Source organism: Pipistrellus hanaki (assembly GCF_964339955.1).
Source record: "Pipistrellus hanaki genome assembly, chromosome: 15".
NCBI lineage: Eukaryota > Metazoa > Chordata > Mammalia > Chiroptera > Vespertilionidae > Pipistrellus > Pipistrellus hanaki.
Window position 1 is genome coordinate 11865739 of NC_140517.1, and position 24742 is coordinate 11890480.

At 48.0% G+C, this 24742-nt stretch overlaps 2 protein-coding genes across 2 annotated transcripts in view; one reads left to right on the forward strand and one right to left on the reverse strand.

Moving 5' to 3' along the window:
- Nucleotides 1–24742, reverse strand: part of LOC311610140 (dipeptidase 2-like) — a 564319-nt gene that overhangs the window by 466362 nt on the left and 73215 nt on the right. The gene's annotated exons all lie outside the window — the stretch shown is intronic.
- The window catches only part of CDH3 (cadherin 3), a 40512-nt gene that overhangs the window by 4660 nt on the left and 11110 nt on the right, over nt 1–24742 (forward strand). Inside the window, exons 3-11 of the mRNA XM_084861025.1 lie at nt 17158–17240; nt 18171–18296; nt 18479–18634; nt 18727–18871; nt 20075–20247; nt 20870–20998; nt 22080–22265; nt 23357–23598; nt 24533–24678. Of these exons, the coding sequence (XP_084717151.1) occupies nt 17158–17240; nt 18171–18296; nt 18479–18634; nt 18727–18871; nt 20075–20247; nt 20870–20998; nt 22080–22265; nt 23357–23598; nt 24533–24678 (1386 nt within the window). The remainder of the gene's footprint in view (nt 1–17157; nt 17241–18170; nt 18297–18478; nt 18635–18726; nt 18872–20074; nt 20248–20869; nt 20999–22079; nt 22266–23356; nt 23599–24532; nt 24679–24742) is intronic.

Consider the following 24742-nt stretch of genomic DNA (forward strand, 5'->3'; position numbering starts at 1 on the left):
CAGTGCAGGGCGCCCACAACGCTGCTGTGTGAGAAAGACGTGGCTTATGATGAGCAATGAGTTTCTAGGGCTAGAAACGAGCTCTGCAAAGCATTCGGAGAGTGATGGAGGAGGAGGGAGAGAAGGGCTTCGCTGCCCAAGTCAACTGAACCTTTGGTTCTGAGACTGAAACATCTCTATTGAGAGAACCACTGTCATTGAAGAATAACATATATGGAGGAAAGTGCTTGATAGACTTCACCGAAAACACCCATGTACCTAGCACCCAGCTCAAAAAACAGCATTGCATGCACCTCAGATACCCCTTCCTTTCCAGTCTCTACCTTCCTCCCGAGAAAGCCACTAACTATCCTGATTCCAAAAAGATAAATTAATTTGCCTGTATTTGGACTTTATGTAGAAGAACCATAGAGAAAATCCTCTTGGATCTGGCTTCTTGACTGCATATGTGAGATTCTTGTAGAGTTCTGGATGTGGCTATAGTTAAATCTCATGTGGCTGAAATACTCAATACAGCATTTGGGAATTGAGCATTTGAGCAGCAGGCTCCTCGTATGACAGAGGTGATCCTATAGTAGTCATTACGTGACTATCCACAGCTCTGTTGACCAGCGATTGAGGAGTTTCTCCCCCCTCTCCCCTCCCACTTTGTGTGTGTGTGTGGCTATAATAACTGGTGCTACTGTGAACACTATTGTTCAAGACTTTTGGTGAAACTATAAACAGTATCTGTTAGGTACATACCTGGGAACATAATTGCTGGGTTAACTGAGACTCACGGTACTGTGACCGTGTCCTGAGAAGTCAGCTTTTCTCTGTCTTGAAGTAGCTGAGTCTCTTCTGGATTCAGCCACCTGCCCTCCCCCAACAGGCTCCTTACCAGACCCATCCTGTCTTGCTTCTTATCTGGCCTCATGCTAAGAGACAAGTTATTATTATGTACTTGGTAGCTTCCTTTATCTTGGGGGAGAAATCTTTTATCTTTTTTTGCCCTTAAGCTAATGCTTGTATTTTCCCCCAAAGTAGAAAGGAAATCTCAAAAGGACCCTGAATTTCTTAGGTGAGGTCTTTTTCCTGGGTGAAGATTGTTATCCTGGCCAGTGGGTGGGTGGGCAGCAGACTCCTCATATGACTAAGGTGGTGAAGTCCAGCTTCTCCCTGGATTCAGAGGCAGTGAAGTATCCGAGATCGGAAGCCAAGTTGAGTGGTCTTTCAGCCAACAAATGTCTGAACACCCACAGGGTACTAAATGTTCATAAGTAAGCAAGACCCCAGTGGGCTCCTGATTAGAGGAGGAAGTAGATAAGTCACCAGGCAATTTTATTTTTTGTTAATCTATGCAAGGATATTTTTCCTTTTTTTGTTTGTTTTGTTTTTTAGAGAGAGTGGAAGTGGGAAAGAAACATCAATGTGTGAGAGAGAGAGATTGATTGGTTGTCTTCCACACCCAACCCAGGTACATGGTGTTTAAGCCAACTCTAACCAGTGAGCACACTGGCCAGGGCAGTCACCCAGGCAATTTTAATAGTGAATCCTTTGTTCAGCAAATATTCATTGAGTACCTGCTAAGTTCCAGGTACTATTTTTAGGTGCTGGGGATACATTAGTGAACAAAACACGAAAAAAACTCAGGCTTCATGAGCTACTTGTCTGCTAGTGGAGAGAGACAGACAAATTAAGTTATTTACGAGTGTGTGAGTATGTGTGTGTATAATTTATATACATACTAGAGTCCTGGTGCACAAAATTCATTCACGGGGGTGGGGGTGACCCTCAGCCCAGCCTGCACCCTCTCCAATCTGGGATCCCTAGAGGGATGTCCGACTGCCCATTGAGGCCTACTGGGATCTGGCCTAAGCAAGCAGTCGGACATCTCTCTCACAATCCAGGACTGCTGGTTCCCAACTGCTTGCTTGCCTGCCTTCCCGATTGCCCCTAACCACTTCTGCCTGTCAGCCTAATTACCACCTAACCACTCCCCTGCCAGCCTGATTGCCCCCAACTGCCCTCCCTGCAGGCCTGGTCCCTCCCAACTGCCCTCCCCTGCTGGCCATCTTGCGGCAGCCATCTTATGTCCATATGGGGGCAGCCATCTTGTTTGTTGGAGTGGCAGTCAATTTGCATTTTTTTTTTATTAGATAGGATATGACCGAGTGGGAAGTGGGAGAGGAAAATTTCAGAGTCACATAGGAACAGCTGTTGACACATTCTTGGGGGAACCTGGAGGAAGTGGTACAAAGCTGGTGGCTGCGGAAGACTTAATGCAAGAGAGTTTGGGCATGAGAGGTAACAGGGAGTGCTCCTGGCAGGGGAGCAGCCTATGGCTGGTCCATGGAGTGTAAGGTGGGGGACACAAAAGGAGAAGTAGGCAGGGTCCAGTCCAGCTTGGAATTAGTATCCCCCCAGAACAGAGGTAGTAAGGTGTTCTGGAAAGGCAGAACAGGGGGCTAAAGTCCCAGTTGTGCTGCCATGGCGGCCGGCCCCTCCGCCAGCATCCCTTCTCAGCCGCCCTTTCCCCAGACCCGAGGGCAAGGATGTTGTCAGCCTCAGTTGAATTTCCCCCCTCATTTCATTTCGTTACTGGGCATTGCCAACCGAGGCAGCCGGGCTGATGAGGAAGGACTTTGAAACAAAAACACAACCTAAGTTCCTTTTGCCAAGAGCTAACTAAGTTCCAGAAACTACACTGTGTACTTTTATGTAATAAGCCCCTTTAATCCTCCTAAAAGCCCCGTGAGCGGGTGGAATTGGCTGCATTTAACTGGATCGGAAACCTAGGCTTTTAACTTTGTAGCTTATCCAAGGTCGCCCAGGTAGTAAATTGTGGAGTTAGGGTTTGAACCCAGGTTGGACTCGTAACCATTTGGGAGTCGGGGTGAGAGAGGGAAAGAGGGTGTGAGCCTCTGGCCCCAGCCAAACTGGAGGAAGATTGGAAATAGTTAACTTCTGACCCAAGAGCTTTGAATTCCTGTCCCCTCCACAGGCCTCTGTTAATCACTAGGAGCTGGAATTGGGGGGGGAGGGGGCATTTCTATCCAGGATCCCTGGCCTTCCTTTTAGGATGTAAGGCGGGTAGGGAGGGCTCAGGACCCAGGCCTGATAGCCTCTCACTGACATTCTCAGCAGAGAATCTGCTTCTGGTGTTCATCTTCTGCCCTCCCCCACCCCCTGCCACCCTTCTCCCAGCACCAAGACCCCCCACCTTGCTCTGAGTGCAGGAGCTTGATGTGCTCTCCCCTCCCCCTACTCCTCCTGCCAGATATGGGTACCCTTGCCCTTCTAGGTTACTAGAATATCAGGGGGCCGCAGATCCCTCAAAAGCTAGCAGAATCCCCTCCGGCTCAGTGGCCATGGTCCCGCTGGACGCCAGGGTGCTGGGGGCCTGCCGCTTGCTCAGTGAACCCGTGGAAACAAAGCTAAATGCATACTTTGCTTTCTCCCTTTACCCCATCTTTGAACTCACCACTCCCTCTGTCACCGTCTGACTTCTGAGGCGAAGGCTCACGGCCAGGATTGCACAGCCAGGAGGTGGGAGGGCTGGGGCTGCTACCCCCACGAGCAGAGTGTCTCTAGGCCGCACAGAACCCCAGGGAGGAGAGACCTGAGAGTCTCCCCCGGACTCTGGGGCATCTCAAGGGCTAGATGGGGAGCCAGGGCTGAGGACGCGCCGTCCCAGGCTTTCCTCTTCCCCCTCAATCTCAGTAACCCCACTTCTGCTCGTTGGCTAGTCAGAGTGCATAAGATTACTTCGAAACGACACCTCTCTCACTAGGAAACCTTACACTTGAATTGAAGACGAGAAGTTCCGGCCTCTGGGTCTCACGTTACCTGTAGGAAGTCTGCTCCCCCGCAGTGAATTTGTGTGCACTGGAGTGCATGTGGCCCTGGCTGGGTAGCTCAGTTGGTCAGAGTGTGGTCCCGATACGCCAAGGTTCAGTCCTCGGTCAAAGCACACGCACAAGAATTGGCCTTTAAGTTCTCACGGCCTGTGTGGGAAATGGTGCCTGGCCCCGGAGCTCCGAGGAGGCAGGTGGGCTGCAGGCTGGTCCGTGATGGGGCAGGAGCGCTCAGCTCCCATCCCGGGTGTCTTGGTCGGGCTGGCTGCCTTTTCACAACGAGCCCTATCTTGTCGTAGCTTCAGGCAGAGAGAAAAGACAGCTACCTGTGGGCTCCCCCGCACACAAGTCGGAACAAGACTCCAAGCCCCACGCCCTGCCCTCTCCTTGTGAAGCCGGCTTCGGCTGGGGCTTCCCACCAGGCCTTCAAGACCTGTTATTTTCTTGTCTTTTTCCGCTTCCAGAATTCTCCTGCATTCCCCAACGGGGACTCAACCACATTGTTAACTGGTTCGCCCCTGCCTTTGGCCTCCTGAGTCAGTAATTTGCACGCTTGACTGAGTGTTAAAATTGCCTAGGGAGCTTTTTATTTTCATCATACTCCCTTCCTGGTTTACTATTTTATATAGTTTATGTAGGGTTGGGTGGTTGGGATTTTACGTTAATACATAAGTGTACGTTCACTGTAAAAACCATGTTTTTCCACTCAAATATATAGCACTTACTATGCGACAGGTACTGCTCTTAGCATTTTATGTGTTAGCTTGTTTAATTACCATGACATCCCTTGAATTAGATACTGCTATCACCCTCTTGTTACAGATGAGAAAACCAAAACCAGAGAGGTTAGGTAACTTGCCCAAGACCACACAGCTAGTGAATAGCAGATCTTGGATGCAAATCTAAGCAGCCTGAGCTTTAGCCACTAAATGTCACTGCCTCTCAATAGAAGCAAATCAGAAATAAACACGTGAAAATTCTTCTCTTCCTCAGTTCTACTCCCTAAGGATAAGCACAATTAACAGTTTAATGTGAATCCTTGCAGACCTTTTTCTTTACAAAAAAAAAGGAAAAATGTATGGATGCACACCAAGATTCTTAAAACAAGAATTGGTCTGTATTGTGCACAAAGATACTACTCTGCAGCTTTCCTAACTTACTGAATCAGGCTGCTTTCCAGAGTGCTACATACACATCTGTCTTGTCCATTAGCAGCTCCGTGGTCTTCCACGTGGTAGACATGCGGTGATTTATATAGCTGACCCCTATTTTTATCTTTGACAGATGTGGAGTGGGGAGGAGTTACCATAAAAATTGTGAAGTGTTTAGACTTTCAGAACTCTTTAACTATCAGGAATCACCTTATTAGGAAAGATTGCTGTGGAAAGGAGTGAATGAATTGTTCATCTTAACCCCATCCAGATAAATTAAGCCTTTACGTTTGAATACTAACCTTCAAGACAAGCTTTGCTGTAAGCTTAATAAGGTTACAGTACCACTTTAAAATCTTAGTTTTCACACTAACTATTGTTGTATGTCTTAATTATCTGACTTTCAGAAAGCATTTGAAATCACCAAAAGTAAAAAAATTTAACTATGTAACAAATTTATTAGCACTTGTATTATTTTCCTTAGCTGTTGAGAGCTTGAGAATGTGACGTTCGGTCAAAGCAAAAATGCATTTTTTCCCCTCAAGTTTTCTTCAGATTCCAAAATGTAGTTGGCAAGCATTGTGCTGCATAAAAGTTGACTTCCATTTTTAAAGAGGATACTCTTTTCTGGTCTTAACTTTTCCCTCCCCACAAGAGGGGCCTATGGGTGTGTGTGTGTTTGTTTTTAACTCAAATATTACTGCAATACACAGTCTTATACAGGGTGGTTGCATTGATGTAAAATATGCATTCTTTTAAAAACCTCAAAAATTCATAACTCCCATGATTCAAGACTTACAGTCTCATATGAACATATGTGAAGTGTATGTGTGTGGGATGAGGAAGCTAAGGGAATGCTTACAATTCACTAGTCCCTCCAGTTTTGAAATTATGAGACTTTTTACACTTAATTTTGGAGATTTGTATTTCTTTAAACTTTGCATACAAAAGTGAGACAATAATTATGGCCCCGTTTCAAATTTCTATCCCTGAAATTTGCTCAAAATATAACTATCATAATGCCGAGAGGCCTGAGCTGGAGGTCAGGGCTGCGGTGCCTGAGTTAATGTGTTTGTCCCCTTACTAGCTGTGGAAACTTGGGTAAGTTGCTTAACCTCTACGCCCGTTTTCTCATCTGTAAAATAGGGATAATAGTGGGGATCTTATAACACTGAGGTGAGGATTAAATGAGTTAGTGTTGCCGTGGCTGGTGTGGCATAATAGAACCTCAGCCCGCACACCGAAGGGTTGTAGGTTGGATTCCCCGTTAAGGACACATACCTTGGGTTGCAGGTTCAACCCAGCCTTGGTCAGGGCGCATGCAGGAGGCAACCAATTGATGTCTTTCTCACATTGATGTTTCTCTTCTCTTGCTCTCTCCTCCTTCTCTCTGTCCCCTCCCTCCCTCTGTCCATCCCTTCCATTCTTTCTAAAAATCAATGGAAAAACTCTTCAGGTGAGGAGGATTAACAACAACAAAAATGAGTTAGTGTATGAAAACACAGGTAGTAAAGACAAAAAACAAAACACATGCAGTAAATAAACGTTAGGGGTCAGTGGTGTTTATAATAGTACTAGAGGCCCAATCGCGAGGCGCCCTGCGTGGGGGTCAGGGACCACACCTGACCGGCATAGCACCGGCTGCTGCATTGTGTCAGCTGGGGTGGGGACAGGCCCTCCTGTGTGTTGTGTCTCTGTTCCGGTCCACCCCCAGCCCCAGCTTCCCTGCTGCCGCTGGGGATGGGGGCGGCACGCAGTCCCCTCCCGCCCATCTGTTTGGGCAGCTCGCCCTGAGCAGTTGTTACGCCCGGCTAATTAGTATATTCCCTATTGCTTTTTTTTATAGATAGATAGATAGATAGATAGATAGATTGATTGATTGATTATTACAATTGGACAAGTCTATATGCATATTTCCTTAGTAATTTTAAAATTATTATCCCTGGTTTTAAATATTTATTTATTTATTTATTTATTTATTTATTTATTTATTTAGAGTGAGAGAAACATCAATGTGAGAGCTAGACATTGATTGGTTGCTTCATGCACACCCCCTACCAGGGATCAAAACCACAACCCAGGCATGTGCTCTGACCAGGAAATGAACCAGCAATCCTTTGGTGCACAGGATGACACCACCCAACCAACTGAGCCACACTGGACAGTGTTACTTGTGCCTTTAAAAGCACAACATATCCTGTTTGACCCTCATCAGAGCCTGTGTGTGTGTGTGTGTGTGTGTGTGTGTGTGCGTGCGTGCGTGCGTTCCCATTTTAGAGTCTGGAAATGAATAAGGGCTTATCTTTGTGGAGTGCTTACTGTTACACAGCTTAAATATGAAGTGACTTGCTCAAGGCTGCAGGGCCAGCCAGTGTGCTGCAGTTTGACCCAACAGACCCTTAATTTCCATCCCACGTGTCCCAGGTTGAGCACAAGGATCTCTGCTCTGATTTGGTCCTTGAAGGTAGAAATCAGTGAGCCGAACAGCACACCTCGTGCGCAGTTTTGAGTCTGTGGGTGCGTCAAGCGCTCGGAGTGCTGTGGAGTGTAGCCCAGCCTGGGTTTCTCTGGGGCTTGAAGGGAGGACGCAGTTTCCACCGGTAAGGAGGGAAGCTCTTTCCAAAGAGGCAAAACTGAATCCTCTGGAAAGAATTGCTTTCTCCTTAACTGGTTACCAAAAAGCTTTCCAAGTAGGGGGTTGGGGGGAGGGGGCGGGGAAATGGCATCTCATTTTGATTGCAAATCCAGTGTTTACTGGTTCTATGGGAAATAAGCAAAACGGAGGTCACCACCCATAGAGAACCTTTGCCTTTTTCAGTGAACACTTTCGGTAGGTCTTTCAGGTCCATTTACCTAACCAAGACTTCACTGAGGGTGTCTGTGGGGGGTGTCTGATCGGAGGGAGTGGACCTGCCTCCCATTGTGCACCCTCTCCAGCCCCCTGCCCTGGCAGGCCAGCTGCCCCTCCTACTTCGCTGGGTCTGAGAAGGGCTTCTAGCTGAGGGCCTCCACTGCCCTGCCTGCCCTATCTGCAGGAAGACCCAGTTGCAGGGTGAGGAGAGCATAGATGGGGCCACCTGCCAGTGTGGTCGCACTCTGCCAGGGCCAGGCTGTGGCCCCGCAGCTGGTCATCTCCGTAAAGCCACCACTGTGCTGGTGACCGCCGGGGAATCCCACCCACCAAGCACTTCGGCTGCAGCACGGAGCTGGTCACCGGAAGATGGTAATTTTGTGGTGATGAATTATCTCTTACAGTTCCATGGTGGTGGGTCGGCTTACTCTGCTCTTGGCTTTTGGGAAGAAGAACCTGGCTTCTAGGAGGGCACTGGCGGGCAGGTGGAGCTGCCTGAGCGATTTATCTCCCGGCGTCAATCAAATGGCCCCGAGCCCCTTGCCTGTCGGCATGCCTTGCCGTGTTGCACCACAGGCCTCTTCCCTCTGGCCCTGCTCACCTAGCGCCAGCTTGTTTTGTTGTTCATGTTTTGTTTTGTTTTTCAGGAAGATGGGTGGTTCTGGGGAGAGCTAGTCTGCCTTCCTGGTGCCAACGCTCGGGGCCATATGTAATCTACCTAATCTATGCATCTGCCTTTCTCTCTTATAAGATAAACATAGTAATACTTCATACTAGCCAGGTGCATGGTGTAAACTGTAACATGGCTGTTCTGTGACCTGTCCCCAGCCCCGCCTTCAGCAGCATGGCAGGTCTTCTTTTTTGACATTTAAGGCTACAGGTTAGACATTTGAACAACTTGTCGCACACGTAATTAAGGATTCTGTTGAAAGTTAAGTTGTTGAAGCTTAAAAAATAAAAAATACACTGTCCTAGCAACAGTCATGAGCATCCTTGCAGTTCCGGATTTGTGACATCAGGAGGATTTCTGCCACAATCCCTGGGTCAAAGGGCTTGTTTGAGGCTTAATTTTCAGGAAGGTTGTGCCTGTGAGCACTCCCCCATCCCTAACAATATATACAATAGCTGCGCCATTTCCCACTTATTCCACCAATCTTGTTCTTTTCACCTGTGTTTCTAATAAGTGAACCTTTTATCAATACAGTCTCCCTTGGGAAATTGGCAGAATCTTTTTTTCCAGGCAATTTCACATAATTTTCCTCTGCACCTTCTTATCTCAATTCCTAAGACCGGAAAAACAGAGGCCTACTCTCCACACGCACCCAGTACTGTAAACAAAGTCAGTTGACTGCATCAGACTCAGTGCAGCGATCTCTGCAAGGACAAGTGCTGGCTTCATGAGCTAGGTATGTCCCTAAACCAGGCGAGGTGGCGACTTCTTGGCCAGGTGGCTCAGTCAGTTAGAGCACTGTGCTGATATCCCGAGGTCACAGATTCGATCCCCAGCCGGGGCAATTACAAGAATCAACCAATGGGTGTATGAGTGGGTGCAACAACAACACATCGATCTTTCTCTGCCTCTCCCCCCTCTCTAAAAATAAATTTAAAATATAATAAATAAATAAAAAGCTTTCTTTTTGCAACAGCTCTAGTACCCCAGGGACTTGACTCTTCTTGCCCGGGTTTTACGGGGGTGCCATTTCAGGATCTGAGGTCAGGCTTGGCAGGGGCGATCTTTAGAGAGGAGCTTTGAGCACAGGCCAGGGACTCCTGGTCCCACTGGATGTCTTCCAGTCCAGTGCAGATACACAGAACTCTTGTTCTTATGCATTAGTTTTCTCTAGAAGCAGTCTCAGGTTATCAATTCCCTTCCCCAACAGTATTCTAGGAATTGTGTATTTCGGCTCAGTGCTGAACGCTATCAATTTATATCTACCTTTTCATCAGGTTCATTGACTTTGTGATTCGGAATCCCTGTGTTGGAAACTTGAGTCTGAAGCAGTCAACTGACTTTGTTTACCGTACCGGAGGCGTGTAGAGAGTAGGCCCCTGTTTTCCAGTCTTAAGATCTGAACTGTTGCCCCATGTGCTCATCAGCACTCACCAGCTTGCCCCAAGCAGAGTTTCACACAAGCCCATTCATGCCTTCATGACTTGGCCAAGGTTTGTGGCCTTGTGGAGCTAGGCCGCAGTCGGGAACAGGAAATACATCTGCTTACTTCACTTCCCCGCTGTTGGAAGGTGGGTGAGTGATGATGAGACCTGGTTTCAGATCAATTTCATTTTGAGCCAGTGATGCAAGCCACTGGTGCCAGGAAGCATCTGGGAGGAAGTTGTAATGATTTTGCCCCACGGCTCACTGTTCACCGGTCTCTTTGTGACTCATGGCTTACAGAGAAAGCTCATATTCCTACGGTTGTCTCAGCTAGCTTCCGTGGGCAGGTCAGCTTGTCCGTGAGATCTCTGACCTCTGCCTCCCCCAGTTAGCCCAGAGCACTCCTAGAAGCAGTCCTCTCCAGATGCAGACTGAGCCAGCTCCCTTTTATGCTCTTTGGCCCTGTGTTTCTCCTCCTCCCTTCAGTGCTTCATCCCTCAGGTAAGGCATTTGGCTATAGCTAAGCCCCTACCTACTTTGAGAGATGGTTTTTCTCTGATGTCGAGGCAGGCCCAGACTTGGAGTCTGAAGCCTGGGTTAATTGTGAGTAGGCTAAAGGTACCTTCCAAAGGCTTACTCTGGGCTAATCACAGTGCTCGATGCCGTGTGAAGCATCCCATTTAATCCCGGTAAGTTAATGAGATAGCTATGATTATTCCTGTTTTCCAGAGGAGGACAGCTTCCATATGCTTATACAATATGGGTTTGAACCAAAGCCTTTCAGTCTCCAACTCCCATGTTCTTCATCACTGCCCTGCCTCTAGGATTTGAAATCTGGTCCTGCTGCTTCTTGGTTGTGGGGCCTTGCATACTTACCGGTCAGAAACTGCTTCTTGCAGCCTCTGGTTTCCTGAGTTGTCAGAAAGGGGAGGAGGTGTAATATCCACCTTGCAGGTTAGTTTTTGAGGACTTTGGATAGGAAAACACTTAGCTGAGTGTCTCGGGCCTTTGAAACTTGTTCCCGCCTGCCTGGCTCAGGCTCTTGGCTGTATTCTGCCTCCAGCTGAATGCGGGTTGGAGCTGATGGGGCCAGGCCCTCTGATGCAATTGGAATGGTGGCCTGAGTGGGAGGCATGTACAGCTGGCATACATCACTCTTGGCTTCCTGGTCTGGAAGGCGCTGTCCCCTCAGAGAATAGACGGACAGCCCAGATACTGTGCTATAAATATTTGGAACCGTAAGGATAGTGGAAATGTGCTGGCAAACAGTAGTGAAGCGTGTTCACGTTCCTGGGGGGCAGATCTTGAAGATAGCAGCAAGAGGGTTCTGGTTCCTGGCAGCTTTTACTGTGGAGGGAGGATTCAGGCTTCTGAGTAATGAGGGGAGTCGCTCCAGTAAGCCTCCTGCTGGGAAACCTGCTGGGGAGGGCTGGAGGGCTCATTGAGTCTCTCATGAAGGAAAAGCGCTGATAGATGGATCTGGCCAGCCCTCTGCTAGCTGAAGAGCTTCCCTTAGGAAGAGGACTGTTTTAAGAATGGAAAAGGTGACTTAATTTTTTACCCGTGTTTGACTAGCTAATGCATTCACGTGGGTCAGCGTTCAGAAGGCTGTACACTAAAAAGTCTCATCCCCATTTCCTCCCTGCGTCTCTCCACCCATAATAAGCCCAGTTTTTTGAGTCACCTTCCAGAGGTATTTTTCAAATACAATTTGAAAATACAAATGTTAGCGTTTTGTAGAGACTGCTGCATTGTTCTGTATCTTTTTCCTTTTTTAATTAACAATATGTCTTTCTTTAAAAATATATTTTATTGATTTTTCACAGAGAGGAAGGGAGAGGGATAGATAGCTAGAAACATCGATGAGAGAGAATCATCAACCAGCTGCCTCCTGCACACCCCTTACTGGGGATGTGCCCGCAACCCATGTACATGCCCTTGACAGTCCGCAGGCCGACGATCTATCCACTGAGCCAAACCGGTTTCGGCAACAATATGTCTTAAAGATCTTTTCATATCAAGGCACAGCAGCTTCCTTCTCTTTTATAGTTTTTTTTTTAATATATTTTATTGATTTTTGTACAGAGAGGAAGAGAGAGAGATAGAGAGTTAGAAACATCAATGAGAGAGAGTGATCGATCAGCTGCCTCTTGCACACCCCCTACTTGGGGATATGCCCAACCACGGTACATGCCCTTGACCGGAATCGAACCCGGGGTCCTTCAGTCCCCAAGCCGACGCTCTATCCATTGAGCCAAACCGGTCCCGGCCTCTTTTATAGTTTTTATGGCTACATTTTGTTCTCTTGTATAAATGGTATCATCACCCAAAGTTAACCTCTTGTTGATGAACATTTTTTTATGTTTTCTGGACTTTTGCTATTATGATGAATGTTTTGTTGGTTGGTTTGCTAGAAAGCTGAGGAAAGGTTACGGTGTCCTTATAAGAGGAAGAAATTTGGACACCGGCAGTCACAGAGGGAAGACTCAGTAAAGACACGGGGAGGAGACAGACATTTACAAGCCAAGGAGAGAGAGAGGCCTCAAAAGAAACCAACCGGCTGACACCTTCATCTCAGACTTCTGGCCTCCAGAATTATGAGAAAATAAAATTTTGTTGTTTAAGCCCCTTAGTCCAGGCTGGATTAGGACCCCCCACCCTATGAACTCATTTTAATTTATCACCTCTTTAAAGGCCCTGTCTCCAAAAACAGTCACATCCTGAAATACTGGGGGTTAGGGCCTCAACATATGAGTTTTAGGGGAGACATGATTCCTGTTAAGAGAGTCATGTTAAGAGAAAACTTGATCATATAAAAAAAGAAGAGCCCTAGCTGGCTTGGCTCAGTGGATAGAGCGTTGGCCTGCGGACTGATGGGTCCCAGGTTCGATTCCAGTCAAGGGCACAGGCCTGGGTTGCAGGCTCAATCCCCTTGTGGGGGGCGTGCAGGAGGCAGCCAGTCGATGATTCTCATCATTGATGTTTCTATCTCTCTCCCTCTCTCCCTTCCTCTCTAAAATCAATAAAATATATTTTTTTTTTTAAAAAGAAGAAGGTAATTTTTTTTTTTTTAAATCTTCAACTGAGGACATGCAGAGAGAGAAACATTAATCTGCATATGCCCCAACCGGGAACCAAACCTGCAATCCAGGTATGTGCCTGACCTGAAATCAAACCAGCAACTTTTTGATGCTCAACCAACTGAGTCACTCCACTGGCAAGAAAATAAATTTCTGATAATCCTAATCATTGGGAAGGTTGACTTCCGTCCAACATTTTTTATTTTTTTATTTTTTTCTGTGCATAATTACAAATACTGTATGTGCAATTCTACATTCTGCTTACTATTCTTACTTCATAGTGTAAGTCCTTCCCTAGATAACTTAAAGACTACTATAAATATCATTTTGCATAGTTGTTCAATAATTCATGGAGTTAGTACCCCATATGTTATTTAACTCTTTTATTTTGCTGTTAATCCTCACCTGAGGATATTTTTCCATTGATTTTTAGGGAGAATGGAAGAGAGGGAAAGGCAGAGAGAAACACACATTAATTGGTTGCCTTTTGAACGGGGCTGGGCCAGGGAGGAAGGAGAGAGAGGGAGAGAGAGAGAAAGAGAGAGAGAGAGAGAGAGAGAGAGAGAGAGAGAGAGAGAGAGAGAGAGAGACTGAGACTTGTTGTTCTACTTACTTATGCATTCATCGGTTGCTTCTTGAGTAGGGATCAAACCTGCAACCTTGGATGATGTTCTTAACCAACTGAGCTACCTGGCCAGGGCTAGATTATTTAACTCTTGCCCTATTTGAAAGGTGACGTAAATGTCATTCCCGGTCCTTTTAGCCCTAAAGCAGAGCAAAAAGATAACTCAAGATGAGACTACAAAGCTGTGCTGGAGGTAAAGGGCAGGTCCTCCCTGGGGATCTTGTGCCCCTGGGGCCCTCTGGAGCTGGATCAGGCCTGATCTCTCTTCCCCTTCCTCCCACTGGCCAGGCGTGTCACAACCCATGGCTCCTCAGTGGGAATGTCGTCAAGGAAGCAGGGCTGGTTTCTAAGCAATCTTCTCTTCCACTGGGCACATTCCAGCCTTCCCACAGCAGGTCCTGCCTCTGTGTGTGCGCCTGGGAGCGGGCTCTGGGCTCGGGAGTGTGTGCTTGTAAATCCCCCTTTACACTCTTCCATCACTGAGTCCTCTCCCCAGATGATGGCCAGTATGTTACTAACTTCCTTCACCTAGGTTAGCTTTGCCTGTTTTTGAACTTCATGCTAATGGAATTCATGCATGTGTTCTCTGTTCAGTCTGGTTTCTATTAGGGAACCATATGTTTGTAAGATTTATCCAGAATGTCCTTATAGTGGATTCATTTCAGTATGTGAAAATACCGTGACGTTTCTAGTCATTCTCCCTTGGTGGACATTTGGGCTGTTTCCAGTTTTTAGCTATTCTAAACAGTGCTGCTGTGAACATTATAGTACATGCCTTTCGGTCAATCTGTTTTTGTTGAATCTATATCTTAGAGTGAATTGCTGGGTCTTGGGGAAGGTGTATATTTAGCTTCAGTAAATACTGACCACCAGTTTCCCAAAATGGCTGTCCCATGTTATACTCTCATGTCGGACTTCCACTTTTCTATTGAGCTCAAATTTGCATAAAAATTGACCATTTAAAAAACCATTAAAAAAAACAATTCAGTGATATTAAATACATTCACAGTGTTGTGCAACCATCACCAGAACTTTTTCATCTTCGCAAACAGAAACTCTATACCCTAAGTACCTCATGTTAGCAGAACCGTACAGTATTTGTCCTTTTGTGACTGGCTTATTTTACTTAGCATAATGTCTTCAGGTTCATTCATCTAGTAGTGTGTATCAGAACTCTATTCCTTTTAAAAGCTGAATGATACTCTATTGTATGTATAAACCACATTTTGTTAAATCTCTTGATGGACAATAGTTGGATTATTTCTATCTTTTTGCTATTATGAATAATTTTGCTATGAAAATTTATATATGAATATTTGAATTTTTGGGTATGCACATAGAAGTGAAATTATTGGATCATGTGGTAATTCTCCCATCCAAGTACTAACCAGGCCCGACCCTGCTTAGCTTCCGAGATCAGACGAGATCGGGTGCGTTCAGGGTGGTATGGCCGTAGACTCGTGGTAATTCTATGTTTACCTTTTTAATATATATATATATATTTTTTTTAATTTATTTTTTTACAGAGAGGAAGGGAGAGGGATAGAGAGTTAGAAACATCGATGAGAGAGAAACCCTACGTGCTTGCAACCAAGACACATGCCCTTGACTGGAATCGAACCTGGGAACCTTGACTCAGCAGGCCAATCCACTGAGCCAAACTGGTTAGGGCCTATGTTTACCTTTTGAGGAAACACTATTTCACATTCCAATGCATGTGGTTTCCAATTTATGTACATCTTGCCAACACTATCTTCCGTTTGAGGGGCGGGGGTGTTACACATTCGTAAAAATGTGTTGATTTTTAGAGAGACAGGAGTCGGGGGAGAGAGAGAGACAGATTTATTGTTCCACTTATATGCATTTATTGGTTGATTCTTTGTATGTGCTCTGACCAGAGATCAAACCGAACCTACAACCTTAGGGAATTGGATACTTGAACCAACTGACCTACCCTGCCTCCTGTATGTCCCCTGCTGGGAATGAGGTTGCAAACTCAGGCATGTGCAAAGGACAACAGCTCTGCCAACTAAGCCAAATAACCCTCCTAGTGGGTGTGAAGTGGTACCTCATTGTGATTTTGATTTGCTCTCTCCTAATGACATTGAGTATCTTTTATATGCTTATTGGCCCTTCCTTGTATATCGTGTAGAGAAATATCCTTTCAAGTTTTTTGCCTGCTCCCAATTGTTGAGTTTTTAAGGAGTTCTTTATATTTTCTGGATATTGATCCTTTGGAATATTAATCCTTTTTATATTAAACTCTTTGAATACTTTGTCATGTTCACATTACTTTTGTACTTTACAAAATAAACCTCACCTGTTACCCATTCTTATACTAAGGGAGGATTTAAAATATAAACAATCACCATCATCATCATCAACTGAGCCTAAAGGACGATTCTTCAGAAAAGGACAGTTGGAAGCCTCCCCCTGACATTTCCATGGCCCGGCCTGGTCCCGTGGTCCTTTCTGTGCTGCTGCCCGGCGAGACGATGAGCACGGGGTCTGGGCCGGCACCACGGGCATCACGGGGCCAGAGCCTGGTGCCGATGGGCCCCACTGTGGCCTCTAGCAGGTTCCCTGCTTTGACCACAGGAATCGCGTGTGAGAACGTTGGCTGTGAGTAATATTTAGCGTGTTCTTTAGGGTCCGGCTGACCTGGCTTCTGAACATCAGTTTTCTTACCTTTGCAAAGAGGCTAACACCTACCTTGGTGGGGCAGATGTAAGGATGAGATGGGCCCAGGCTCTGGCTTGGTGAATGATCGTTACTCACTCACAACGCTCATTTAAAGGGTGGCCGAGCAGGAGGGATCCAGAAGGAGTGTGAAAGGCTGAGGTCTAGAGCAGCAGTTGCCAGCCAGCGGTCCGAAAGGTTGGCGACCACTGGTTTAAGGAAACCTGGAGGCCCTTGGACCACTGGTGGTCTGTGAGATCCGAAAGGATGGCGACCGATGGTCTAGAGCAGTGGTCAGCAAACCGTGGCTCGCGAGCCACATGCGGCTCTTTGGCCCCTTGCATGCGGCTCTTACACAAAATCCCACGTGCGAGCCCGTGTGTACAGTGTGATGGAAACTTCGTGGCCCATGCCCAGAAGTCTGTTTTTGGCCTGGGCGAGTCTATTTTGAAGAAGTGGTGTTAGAACACTCAAGGGGCCAAAGAGCCGCATGTGGCTCACGAGCCGCGCTTTGCCGGGCTCTCATCTAGATAGAGCAATCTGTGTGAGCGATGTGGCAGGATGCATAGTGCGTGAAAACCTCCTGCCTCCAGCTGTGACCTTGGCCTCCTCCCCATCCCCTATGTCTCATGAGGCCACTGGGTACTGATGTCACTCAATGCCTATGATCTTGGTTTTCTGGCCTCATGAAAGCCCCATCTGGTCACATTGCCGCCCAGAGGAGGAAAGCTGAGCCTCCTCCTGCAGTGGAACACGCCTTGATCCAATCGAGGGGCTGTTGTCTGGGGTAGCTTCCAGAAGCCCCTCCTTCCTAATTCTCTTTTTCTCCATTCTCCCCAGTTTTCATGGGCTGCCCTGGGCAAGAGTCAGCCCTGCTTAGCACTGGTCACGATTTCACTGCACTGAATGACACAGGAGCCCAGGTAAAACCATGTCCGCCCGTGTGTGTAGGTGGGGAGTGGGTGAGGTGTTCTTCGCGCATGCCCGGATTGCTGTTGTGAGCCACCTAGTCCCTTCAGAGGAGGCAGTGTTAGCCCTCAGCTGCCATAGTGTAGTCTTGCGACTGCCCAGTAGGGGCAGCACAGAGAGCTGCCTCGTGAGTAATGGTCCAATTCTCTTGTAACCTTGGATTCTTTCTCTCCCCTCCCTTTTCTTTCCCACATCATCTGGGTAAACCCCAAGGGAAAGCATTTCCCACACAGAACTGCCAATCCCATGAGCTCCTGGGAAGATGGACATGAGGCACTTGGTCACACATAGTTTCTTTTAATTAGTTTTTTTTTTTAATAGCTAATATATACATGGTTCAAAAATAAAAAATACAAATATTTAAAATTATGCAAGGAATTACCTCCCCTTATTTCTCTCCATCTGCCTAATGCCCTCTCCACCCCCTTCCCACAGATAACCACCATTGTTAGTTTCTTCTGTGTTCCCCAGACTTTGTCTATAAATATGCAAATATGAAGGTATGGCCTTATTTTCCTACCTTTTTACACAAAAGATGGAACAGTGCCTGGCATCTGCTTAGCACTGTGTGTTTGTTAAATAAAATGCTTTTTGTTCTGTACCTTATTCTTTGCACTCAACAGTACATACCAAAGGTCTTTCCATGTCAGCACAGAGAGAGCTTCGTTATTCCTCATTTTTAGAGCTGCATAGTACTTACATAGATGTACGTACTGTAGGATTTTCCATTGGCCCTCTGGACCTTAGATTGTTCCAATCTTTCTTTTGCAGTAGACCCATCCAGGCCTGCCTCCTGACCCTTACCTCCTGTAGGTGAGGATGGTGGATGTGTCCCAGCTGTTTGCATATCTATCAATAGATTAAGGGGTCTTCTCTCCTTACAGGAAAGCAAGGCTCTGAGGATCTCCCCACCCAAACGTATCTTACGGAGACGCAAGAGAGAATGGGTGTTCCCGCCGCTGTCTGTCCCTGAGAATGGCAAGGGCCCCTTCCCTCAGCGGCTGAATCAGGTATGACTGTGCTTCTCCTGGGGAGTCCTTGGTGGCTGCAGGGACCCTCGCCTAAAGGCCTGAGTAGAGGTTTCTTGGTGCTGAGCACGGGGGCCTGCAGAGGAAAGCCTCTCTGTGGCACCGGTTTCTGAGATATTGGTCACTTTGTCAGCTGTCATTTTTTTTTTTAATTTTGCTTCCAGCTCAAATCTAGTAAGGACAGAGGCACCAAGATCTTCTACAGCATCACAGGGCCTGGGGCAGACAGTCCCCCCGAGGGTATCTTCACCATAGAGAAGGAAACAGGCTGGCTGTTACTGAATAAGCCATTGGACCGGGAGAAGATTGCCAAGTATGAGGCAAGTAACCTTTAGCATCCAATGAGAAGCAGGGCCCCAGGGCCCAGTGGGAATAGTGGCGCCAAGCTGACCCCAGACCTGTGCGCCCGCAGCTCTTTGGCCATGCCGTGTCAGAGAACGGCGCCTCCGTGGAAGAGCCCATGAACATCTCCATCATCGTGACAGACCAGAATGACCACAAGCCCAAGTTCACCCAGGATGTCTTCAAAGGGAGTGTCTTGGAGGGAGCACTGCCTGGTAAGAGGGCTGGGGAGGACTATGGCCTTGGGTCAACTTATGTACCATCTAGAGATCAGCTCAGACCCTTAAGGTTGGAAGGACACTCTACCTCTGACTTCCTTGGCTGTGCAACAGATTACCTGGGATCTTCTTTAAAATCCAGATTCTCCTACTCCATCCCAAGATCCCTGAGTAAGAGTGATCCTGGACTAGAGCTCTGGAATCTGTATATATGAAAATTTCCCAGAAGCCTCAGATGATCAACCAGGTTTAGGAACCACTAGCTTTGGAGCTACGATGACTAGATTTGCATCTTGATCTTGCCTCTTTACCTGCTGTGACCCTTGGCAAGTTCTTGACCTCTGAGCCTTAATCCTCACATCTGAAAATGGCAATAATATCAACCTTAAAGGATTCTGAAGGTTAGAGAGAATACACCCAGCTTATGTAATATGAAGCACCTGACACGAGGGTCTGCTGTGAATGGCAGCAGCAGAAAAGCAGTAGAGGCCAGGAGGTCCTGGAGCATGGCTTATGCTGAGGGAAACATGAACTCCCAGGGCTGGAGAAGAGGGTGGGAGGGACCAGCAGTGAACTAGGACAATAGGTTCATATTAATGCTCTCAAAGACGGGCCCTGCTGGGAAGGGTTCCTCTTCCCTCCTCTCCGAATAGTGGACAATCCATACAGAGAAGTATAAATTGGTTAGACTGCCAATAACAGAAATTCCCAAAAGAAATGCAGTACTTAAACAAGATGGAGAATCCCCTCTCCTTCCCCCCTTTTATTTAAAGCCTACAGGTGGTCAGCTCAGTCTGGAATGGTATTGTCCAGTTGGAGACCTAGATCCTCTCCCTTTGCTCTGCTGTTCTGGCATGGTTCCCAAGGTTGTCCAGCCATTCTACCTGGGACAAGGGGAAGGGTGGGAAGAATAAACCCAGGCTCGGGAAAACACGCCCCCCAAAGTTGTAAATCCCATTTGTCAGAATTTAGAGTTGTGGTCACAGCTAGCTGAAGAAGCGATGGGACATAGTCATTGTTCCAGGTGAGCCTGTGCCCAGCCGAAAGTGACTATGGAGGATTGTGTCTCTAAGTGAAAAGGGAGGGGGGAGAAGGGGAGAATGGAAAGTGGGCCCCCATTAGCGATCTCTGTCAGAAAGTGGAATGTGGGGCTAAGCCGCTGAGCAGGAAGGGGGCTCACTCATCCTCTCTCCCCTCCAGGCACCTCTGTGATGCAGGTGACAGCCACAGATGAGGACGACGCCGTCAACACCTACAATGGGGTGATTGCCTACTCCATCCATAGCCAGGAGCCAAAGGACCCTCCTAACATGTTCACCATCCACCGGAGCACAGGCACCATCGGCGTCATCGCCAGCGGCCTGGACCGGGAGGTGAGTGGCCCTGAGGCAGAGTGCTGCCTGCCCGGGCTGGTCCAGACACTCAGAGCAGGAGCCCTGCCCCCGAAGCCCAGGATGGAGCAGCAGGGACCCGCGTCAGCTGGCAGCGGTTGCTGCTCCGTTCCTATGCTGGTGTCCCTCAGCTCATTGGGCCAGTGGCATGCCGCCAAACCATCTTGTCGAGGCTGAGGAGGCAGCCATAAAGTGCAGACATTTGATATTTTCCTTAGGTTTTCTCATTTCCTCTCGGAACGCCTCACTTAGCGTGCACACGGCCCAGATTTGTCCCCCGTGGACCACAAAGCAGAATTAGCTCCTTGGATACCGGAGTTGCCTCCTGTTTCCTAATTAATTCCTCTGACCAAATCCCTGCTCAAAGCTCTCACATTCTACATCTGCCCAGGGTCAGGGGGCAATGCCCAGGCTTCAGCCCCCAGCAGGCCCCGGGATGCCCCTTGTATGGCCAGTTTCCCTCCCCTTCCACCCTTTGCTCCTGTTCTTTTGGGTGGTGGGTCGAGGAGTCGAGGAAACACTGTGAGAGGGAGAAACATTCTGCCGCCTCCGCCTTCTCCCAAGGCTGCGCACTCAGGGGCCTCCACTCTCCTCTCTTCCCCAGAAAGTCCCTCAGTACACGCTGACCGTCCAGGCCACCGACCTGGACGGCGAAGGCTCCACCACCACGGCGGTGGCCATCGTGGAAGTCCTCGACGCCAATGACAACGCTCCTGTGTTTGATCCCCAGAAGGTAATCCCTCCATCCTTCCCTCCCTCCCTTCCTACCTTCCTACCTTCCCGCATCAGAAATGAAGGACAAGGGGTTTCCTTTCTAATGAAACTCCAGAACCAGCTTAATGATGCTTCAGTTCCAGCCCCACCACCGACGAGCAGTGTGACCTCAGGCAAACTCCCTAACCTCTCTGTGCTCCTTTTCCTAATCTGAGAAATGGGGATCATGACAATACCCGCTGCATTGTTCTGAGTTTTAAATAATCTGTGTAACACAACCCCCGGTGTTTGAAAATCTTGGATGATAAGAACACTTCTAATTTACCCTTCACACAGTGAATGCTTGTGCATTCCAGTGACAGAACTCGGGGTCAGTCGAGATGACACCTAACCCCCTTCTGTCTTGAGGCAGCTTTGGCTGCTAACATTACTTAAGGCTGATTAAAATTTGTTCTGAGCAGTTGACTTCTTAGTCTTTGTCATCTGTTCTAGAACTTCCAAAAAAGATCCTGGTCCTGCCGAAACCGGTTTGGCTCAGTGGAGAGAGGTGTTGGCCTGTGGACTGAAAGGTCCCAGGTTCGATTCCGGTCAAGGACATGTACCTTGGTTGTGGGCACATCCCCAGTAGGGGGTGTGCAGGAGGCAGCTGATCGATGATTCTCTCTCATCGATATTTCTAACTCTCTCTACCTCTCCCTTCCTCTCTGTAAAAAAATCAATAAAATATATTTTTTTAAAAAAGATCCCGGTCCTTGCCCCAGAGCACTTATGCCTTCCTGCTCTCAACTACATAGGTGGTTACACTTGGAGGGGGTTGGGCACCCAGACCGGTGAGATTCCTGGAGTATCAGGCCCCCGGGTATAGGGAAAGCAGGCCCGAGATTGCCGTGGTCTGTCCCAGCAGCTGGGAGGCCGGCTCTCGGGGCATGCTGCCTCTCTGTGTGCCCCGGAACCCTGGTGACTGAGTCTGGTGGTCCCAGAAAGGGTAGGAGGCGTGAGGCCTCCCCAGAGCTGGATGGAGGATTCACAGCAGGAGCAGAATGGAACAGCCTCTCTGAGTGTCGGAATCTGCTCTGACTGCTGTACTTTCCCACTGACAGTATGAGGCTCGTGTGCCCGAGAACGCGGTGGGCCATGAGGCCCAGAGGCTGACAGTGACTGATCTGGACGCCCCCAACTCACCGGCATGGCGTGCCACCTACCGCATCTTGGATGGTGACAGTGGGGACCATTTTACCATCACCACCCACCCCGAGAGCAACCAGGGTATCCTGACAACCAAGAAGGTGAGTCCGTTTGGGCGTTAGACCAGGGCCACACCGGGGACAGTCAGGCCTGCAGCTTCGAGGTGACACCTGCCTGGGGACACGTGCCTTGGACCCTTCGTTCATCAGAGTGCGCACCAGGCCAGTGGCCTCCGACGCGCTCCCATCCCTTTTCTGTGGCGGAATTCCTTCTCTCATACTAAATCTTAACCAGGGACCAAATCAAATCGAAGCAGTCAGTGGAGCCCCTCCGCTCAGTTCGCAGTGTCCATTGGCTGTCCTCAGTCAGTCTGCACACAGTGGGTCTCTGTCTTATTAGAATTCTTGCTAATTTCGCACTTAATCCATATCTAGGTGATTGGGTAGTAAAATATTCTAAATTAGATAGTAGTTTGCTATCTTTACTACTATATAAATAAAATGGGTGCTTTAGGGAGATGGGACTGATCTTTCTTTGATTTCTTTGATTTCTTTTGTATCTCTGTAGAATTATTCAAATGTTGTGAATATTGGCTCATTCAAGCAGCTCACAACACAAGTGGTATTAATGTTTTCCCCCAGAACAACAAATAAACAACTCTCGGGAAAGGCCTGAACAAATCAAATTACAATCCCCCCTCAGAAGTTCCATTCCTAGAAAATTCAGTATATATTCAAACCACACCAAAAAGTGTTTGTTTGTTTGTTTACATAAAACATGTTCTAGATTGCAATTGTAAACAGATTTCTCACACCCATGAATACACAAATGTCCAGCGGAATGTTGTCAAGTCACATGGACATGGGACAGTTCTTTGTGTCCCTGCCTCAGCCTGTCAATACCAGTGGTATCCCCAGTCATTATGACAGAGAGAAATGCCTTCTCGAGTTTCTACGGTGCCTGCGAGGGGGCGGCACCACCCCATTGGGGACCAGTTCTGGGGCTCACCAGTCTGGTTGCCTTTGGGGCGGTGGGGTGGTCTGAGAGGCCCCTCTAGCTGCCACTTCAGGAAATGCTGGTGGCTTTATGGGTAGGGAAGAGGCAGTGGGGTGGGCCCTCCCTTCCGACATCCCGGCTCGGCATGGGGCCTCCTCATAAAATGGCAGCTCAGGTCCTCCTTCTTCCCTCTCAGGGCTTGGATTTTGAGGCCCAAAACCAGCACACACTGTACATTGAAGTGACCAACGAGGCTCCCTTCGCGGTGAAGCTCCCGACCTCCACGGCCACCGTGGTGGTCCACGTGGAGGACGTGAACGAGGTGCCCGAGTTCGTCCCGCCCTCCAATGCCGTTGAGGTCCAGGAGGACATCTCTGCTGGGGAGCCGGTCTGCACCTACACTGCGCAGGACCCGGACAGGGGGAGTCAGAGGGTCAGGTATGCAGCCGCTGGGCTCACATTCCTCCAGATGCACTGGGAGGAGTGTTCGTTCTCATTGCCGGAAAAGTTGCAAAATATTTTGAACCTTCTGGATGGTTGTTTGTTACGGCCAGTATTCGTTCTCATTGCTGTAAAGATTGTGAAATATTTTTGCCCCACCCGCGTGGCTCAATGGTTGAGCATCATCTTATGAACCAGGAAGTCATGGTTCAATTCCTGGTCAGGTTGCGGGCTCCATCCCCAGTGTGGGGCATGCAGGAGGCAGCCCATCAATGATTCTCATCATTGATGTTTTTCTCTCTCCCTCTCTGAAATTAAAAAAAAACACACACACAAAAACACCAAACAAACAAAAAAACAACTGTGAAATATTTTGCACCTTCTGGACAGTTGTTTATTATGGCCAGTATTTGTTGTTATTGCTGTAAAGATTGTGAAATATTTTAAGTCTTCCGGACAGTTGTTTATTAAGGCCAGTATTTGTTGTTGCCGTAAAGATTGTGAAATATTTTGAACCTTTTGGACAGTTGTTTATTATGGCCAGTATTAGTTGTCATTGCCCTAAAGATTGTTAAGTATTTTGAACCTTCTGGATGGCTGTTTATTATGGCCAGTATTTGTTCTTATCACTGTAAAGATGGCAAAATACTTTGAACATCTCGCTGCTCCTCTTCCCATCCTCCCCAAGGCTAAAGACTCTGGGCAGGGTTCCTGCTCCTTCTCACATATCCTTGCTGGCCCTCCACCTGCTGCTCAGGTTTCCATTTAGGGAAGGCCCCAAGTGCCTTCTCCGCACGATCCTGGACCCCTGTGTCCAGGACCCCTGCGTCCCAGGACACCGTCTGCTAGTTGGCATGAGGACACTTTGAATGATGACACCAGAATTCTGAGTGTTCTGTGTGTGACTCTTCTCTCGACTTTTCCACTCCAGCTACCACATCCTGAGGGACCCAGCAGGGTGGCTGGCGATGGACCCGGACAGCGGGCGGGTCACTGCCGCGGGGGTCCTGGACCGCGAGGATGAGCGGTTCGTGAGGAACAACATCTACGAAGTCATGGTCTTGGCCACGGACGATGGTGAGAGCTTCCTCGCAGCCCCTCCTCATGGGCGCCTATGGTTCCCAGGTCACATGACACAGCA